This window comes from Pseudophryne corroboree, chromosome 4, assembly GCF_028390025.1.
Source record: "Pseudophryne corroboree isolate aPseCor3 chromosome 4, aPseCor3.hap2, whole genome shotgun sequence".
In the NCBI taxonomy this organism is placed as follows: Eukaryota; Metazoa; Chordata; class Amphibia; order Anura; family Myobatrachidae; genus Pseudophryne; species Pseudophryne corroboree.
This window is the reverse complement of record NC_086447.1, coordinates 643,541,624-643,547,902: the sequence shown is the minus strand read 5'-3', so window position 1 is coordinate 643,547,902 and position 6,279 is coordinate 643,541,624. Positions and strand designations below refer to the sequence as shown.

The 6,279-nt window shown below is 44.0% G+C and overlaps 1 protein-coding gene across 1 annotated transcript in view; it reads left to right on the top strand.

Moving 5' to 3' along the window:
- The window catches only part of PCNX2 (pecanex 2), an 809,726-nt gene extending 805,911 nt beyond the window's left edge, over nucleotides 1–3,815 (top strand). Inside the window, exons 33-34 of the mRNA XM_063917734.1 lie at nucleotides 1,541–1,986; nucleotides 3,626–3,815. Of these exons, the coding sequence (XP_063773804.1) occupies nucleotides 1,541–1,986; nucleotides 3,626–3,715 (536 nt within the window). The 3' untranslated portion in view covers nucleotides 3,716–3,815. The remainder of the gene's footprint in view (nucleotides 1–1,540; nucleotides 1,987–3,625) is intronic.
- The last annotated feature ends 2,464 nt before the right edge of the window (nucleotides 3,816–6,279 follow it).

The following is a 6,279-nucleotide window of genomic DNA, read 5'->3' as shown; positions in this document are numbered from 1 at the left end:
TAACAGTGGGAGGACAGTGCTTATGTAGCAGCACATTATCTTGTTACCATACACATCTTTTGCTTTTTTTCTAAGGGTCATATTTATCAATTATCATGTTAGACCCGATAATTATAATTTCTTAGTGCCGCTTAGAATTTATAAATCGTTGGTATGTACCAAAACTCACATCCATGGACAGGAGCTGCAATAGGAGCTCTTCCCTGTGATGTATAAAAGTATAGTGACCACTGATGTGATTACTTCACTTTCAGTTTCTGGCCCTCAGCGCATTACTGCACATGCATTGTCTGCTGACCACGCATGTGCTATAGCAGGATGTGCCGGGTCAGGATACGAAGGATTCTTCTCCCTGTAGTTTCTGTGTATTGTAGCCCAAAGGCTACAATGACCAACGTGATCTGAAGATAGCGTTAGCTGCCGGGTCCAAGCAGCTTGATTAGTACGACTGTTTAGCAGGCACCTTAGAAACATATGGAGGCTGCTTTAATGCTGGGGATCATTAGTATTTGCGGGTTCCCCATGAAACTGTCTATCTATCGGATGTCCTGGAAATACTCTTTAATAGATATGCCCCTAATGGAGACAACCCAATATTGTAGGCAATGTCAAGTTACATGACGACAGGGAGGAGTGTCCTCAGAATAGAGGATGATGATGGGTTATTATTTGTGAACCATGGTATTACACGCGTCTAGTTTTACCATTTAGTGATGGCTTTGTACATAGGGCCTAATTCAGATCTGATCGCTGGGCTGCGTTTTTTTGCTGCCCTGCGATCAGATAGTCGCCGCCTACAGGGGTTGGGTTAAATCGCTGTGCAAGTGTGCAATCGCATGTGTTGCAGAGCTGCACAAAAATCAGTTTGTGCAGTCTCTGCGCAGCCCAGGACTTACTTATCCAGTGCGATTGAATCCTGCTGATCGGGGCCGGAGCTGACATCAGACACCCTCACTGAAAACGCTTGAGCCCACCTGCGTTTTTCCGGCACTCCCTGAAAACGATCAGTTGCCACCGACAAATGGCCTCTTCCTGTCAATCACCTTGCGAACGCCCGTGCGAATGGATCCTTCGCACCATCCCGTCGCTGACCGGCAAAGCCCGTGGTAGCCATCCGATGTGCTGGTGCATTGCGGTGCATACGCATGCGCAGTTTGGATCTGATCGCCCGCTGTGCGAAAACGCACTGCAGCGATCAGATCTGAATTAGGCCCATGGTTTCTAATTATTATTTTTCAATATTTAACTAATTAAAATATTGATGAGATTACAGCAAATGCTTTCTTTGTAATTCTTTTTGGATTAAAATGCAGATAACAGTAAACACATGTAGTAAAGCTTTTAGGGTAAATATAGCCAAAGTGTCCTGCACTGTGCTTTATCTACTATAGATAGAGCCCTGGTCCAGAACATATGACCCCAGCACTGTTAACCACTAAGAATATTGGAGGCGGATTCACACAGTTCTTTGAAAACTAAAGGTTTGGTTAAAACATTGGCTACGAAAATTGACCTATCTTTTATCCTATCTACATTGCAGGTAAAAGAAAACAAAAGAGCCATTCAGCTCACACACATTCCTCTTTACACCAGATACCTCCTATGACAAGTCTTTCTGGCCCAAACATCGAAAAAAATCTTTATTGTGATACACTAAGAGCTGATTACACAGTTGCCAAAAGACTATCTTCAAGCCATCAATGCTTAACAGATTCATCTGTCGCACCTTATCCTCATGCTGCTGTTGCATCTGCTACTGGGCGTAGGAATATCCATGAACAAACGAGAGGGCTTCAGCAGTCTAGCCAAACTTCATCCACAAACTCCACTTTGAGTCTTTTGTTTGGGAAAAAAGGATTTTCAAGTGCTCTGGTTTTGTCAGGGCTTTCAGCTGCCGATGGAGATAACACAGCAGATACTTTGTCCTCCAGCAGTGTAAACCTAGTGATGTGTCCCCATTCTAGAGTGGAAAAGCAAAGTAAAGAGGTAGGTTAAAAACTTTCAGCGTTTCACTCCACCTACATACTATAGAGAGAACTAGTATGAAATTTTATTATTTTTTAAAATTTCATCCTAAACATGTAATAGTTACTGTTGGTAATAACACCTGCTGGCTGTAAGGTTTGCCTGCTTTTACCTGTACATAGAGAAGCCTATTTCATTTGAGGATCCACCAGAATGGCAGACAATAGGCTGCAGTGCACTGTTAATGCTGACAACTTCAGCACTCTTCTTGAACAGTTACTGCAGACTCAGCACTTCTGCTAAACATCAAGACAGTCAGGACTGGGGGCCTAATATAAAGGTGGATGCTATTTGCTTCACTGCTGCTTCTTTGTGCACATCAGATCTGAGAATATTTGCAGATGCTGCGGCCACTATCTTTGTATAGAGACTCAGACGCCCACAGTCGCCATCTCAGATCTGGGCACTTGCATACAAAGATGCAGCATTGGATACACATTGGTTGCACCATCAGACCTCTGAGCAATCCTACTGGTTGCTCAGAATGTCTGTCACAATTAAACCACCAGGGCCAGTGATAATGTCTGAAGACACAGCCGCTGGCTGACACGTCCACAAAACGGTAGCGTCACGCCAGTAATTTTGCAGCCAGCCCCATTACCTCCCACAAACAGTTACTGTCTGTCAATAACTCTGCGTCCTAGTCCACACTGTGACCGCCATTACTAGATTATTGCAGCAGATGCGCAGTGTGACTAGGACGCATATGCAGTATAAAGAACATTGTCCAACTGTTAAAAAATGTCAGAATTGTGTCCAACTCAGAATCAGGGGCTTTATTCAGCTTCAGCTGCAAAATCACAGTTCGGCCGATTATTGGCTGTCAGCATTTGTGAGCGTTTATGGGGAGTGGTTGGAAAAATAGAGGCATGTCATAGCCGTTTTTGGAGTGTGCATCTGACATCTGCTGCGAGTGCTGCGACTTAAAACATGGCGGCTGGTGTGACTGCATTCTCATTATTCTGAGTAGCCCTGGGTCAACCGCAATTGTCAATGGTACTTTTTTGCAATGCATACGCATTTCTGCGGCTGCATTTGCAGAATTGCCAACGTATTGGTGGACGGCTTGTTGTGTGCTGGCCGGCCGTTTGAACGTTCTGAGAGTCTATGCAGTTGCAGTTCTTTTACAATCGCAGAACTTCAACTGAAGCTGAATGAGGTCCTAGGCCCTGAGACCTCACTTGCATGGTCAGAACCTTGCACACAAAACATACTGGAACACTCATTGCAAATCATTACTTCTGCTAAAGTTCCAAACAATTAGGACTATTTATATTATTGTAATGTTTTTTGTATTTAAATATATGACTTTCACCAATTTTGCTTTCCTACATTTACTCGTTATGGTTATATTGTTATATTTCTGTAGTATTACTGGTCTAACATGGAATTATGAGTATTCTCATAGAAAGAAAAATATTTCAGGTTGTTCAAATACAGAAATGAAACACAAAACTTCTGTTTATTATAATGCTGCCTGGTAAGACATTTGATATTACTACATATATACATATAACAATAAATGGTCTCCCTTGTAGTACGTCATGTTAGCAGCCAGAACATCATGTACAATGAGCTAAAACGTCTCTCTTTCTTCCAGAAAGTCTATGGAACCCATGACACTGATGAGCTTAGCGATGCTGGGCAAGAACATCCAGCTGAGGCTGCTGAGACATCTTACTTGGAATAGAGGAAGAGATTGTCAATAGCTAAAGAAACTTAATTCCTGGGATATGAACATTAGCATGGAACAAACTTTCTTCTGTAAATTAATAAAAGCTCCAAACATCTGCCAGTTTTGTGAGTACCTAATAAATCGGATATCCCTATGAACAATGTGGTATCCGACACCACTTAGGTCGACACCCATTAGGTCGACACCCATTGGTCAACAGTGAATAGGTCGACACTAGAAATAGGTCAACATGAAAAAGGTCGACATGCAAAAAGGTCGACATGAGTTTTTCACATTTCTCTAACGTTTATAAGGGATACTGGGGATGATTAGTACGAGGGGGTATAGATGGGGTCCAAAGGAGCCATGGCACTATAAAAACTTCAAACATGGGTGTGCTGGTTCCTTTCTCTATGCCCCTCCACCAGCTCAGTTTAGAAAAATGTGCCCTCAGGGCCGGATGCACTGCTCTGGAGCTGCAGCGAGATTTTACTTAAATTTAATTTAAACTAAAGGGGCATACACACGGTGAGATTCGGGCTAACTCCGATTCTCACTATGCGACTGGGGCTAGGTCGGCGTCGCAAGCACATAATGACTGTGTTTGCGATACAGACTAAGTGCGATTTTGGGTTAGTGTCATTTTTGACTATCTTTTCTACGAGATAGTCAAAATTGACTTGCCTGCACAGTCTATCTAGTCTTGCGACCGCGCATCGGCATCGCAAGGTGATTTTCACCTTGAGACCTGCACTAACTTTTCTTACGATTTTGACTATATAGTCAAAATCAAAAGAAAATATCTCACTGTGTGTACACATCATTATTTTTATTTGGGAACTGTTTGGGCAACAACTACCTGCATCGTGGGAACATGGGTGGGGGGGAGGACCGACACCACGTGACAGAACTTGTTCTGGAACACATCCCACAGCATGCTGCACACCCCCTAAGCCTGAAGAAAAGAAGATTGGTGAGTGTTACCCCTGGGCCCCGGCTAGCGGAGCCCCGGGTCTCTGTGTGCGGTGCGGCGCGGACAGGCATACAGTCTCTCACTAGGGAGTTTTCATACCCTCCACGCCCACACACTGGCAGCATTAGGTGGAAAGGGGATTTATCCTGTCTTTTTGCACTTTTAGAGAGAATGCCAGTATAAATATACATAGAGATCCAGCGCCATTACAGGGGGTGGACCTTAGCACAGAGTGGGACCGGCGGAGTCTGGCGCCATTATCTGAGGAGAAGGATGCTTCAGACACTATCAGCTCCTCCTGGGACACCGCTTACACCACAAACACGGTACAGGGGCTAGATAAGGGGGAGAGCCGCTGCTGGAATCCTTAATAGGCTCCAGTAATACATTAACATTGTATATAGCCCGTCTTGGGCTAGGTGTGCTGGTTCCTCACATTCTGTGCCTCTCTCTCTGCTTCACTGGGTAAACTTGCTATCAGTGTTTTCCTGTGTGTGTGTGTGTGTGTGTGTGTGTGTGTGTGTGTGTGTGTGTGTAATCTGTCAGCATGTCAGAAAATTGAGCAGTGTGCACTACGTCACACTAGATTCTCTGCATCACCTACAGACTCTCTTATATGCGAGCAGTGTACACCACCCTTGCAAGACAGTGGGGTGACAGGGGGTCAGGAACCACCCTGGGTGTCGTCCATTAAGTCCATGATAGCCTTCATGTCACACAAAATGGAGACAGCAAAACATGAAAGACAGCTGCTGCAGCAGTCAGTTTCTAATTTAGCTAGTAAACATACAGAGAGAAAGCATGTGCCTGTATACACAAAAACAATATCACAAAAGCGTGGGTTTCAGGATCTCATTTCTGACTCTGAGGAAGAGATTGTAGAGAAAGGGGAGGACAGGGTGACCCAGGAGGTTGAGGAAGCCTCTGTGTCACAGGGCATAGAACACCTTATTACCTCTATTAGGGAAGTTTTAAAACTCCCCGACAAAGAAGCAGAGACCCCAAAGTCTTTTTTCTGACCACAGAAAAAGGTACACGCTACTTTTCCTGATTCAGAGGAGTTAGACAGCCTCTTTAAAGAACCATGGGCTAATCATGAAAAGAGGTTTCAGATATCCAAAAAGCTAATGTCTGGTTTCCCCTTTGCACAGGAAAGGAGAAAACTTTGGGAAAATTTGCCTGTGGTAGATGCTTCGGTATCACATCTGTCAAAACAGACAGTGCTACCAGTGCCGGGGGCTGTGACTCTCAAGGATCCTGCAAATAGGAAAATAGAAACTACCCTAAAGGCTTTGTATTTAGCTATAGGGCCAACTCAGAGGCCTATTATAGCTGGTTGCTGGATCACTCAGGCCATCTATACATGGGCTGATACCTTGCAAAAAGGCCTACAACATTACCTGATACAGTTAAGCTTGCACAGCATATTAAGGAGTCTGCTGGTTTTTTTTATGCGAAACCATTAAGGAGATTGGCATTATAAATGCCAGAAATGCGAGCATGGTAATCTCTGCATGCAGAGTTTTATGGTTACGTAAGTGGGTAACTGATGCTGAATCCAAAAAAGGAGTAGAAGCTCTTCCTTTTCAGGGGAATATTCTATTTG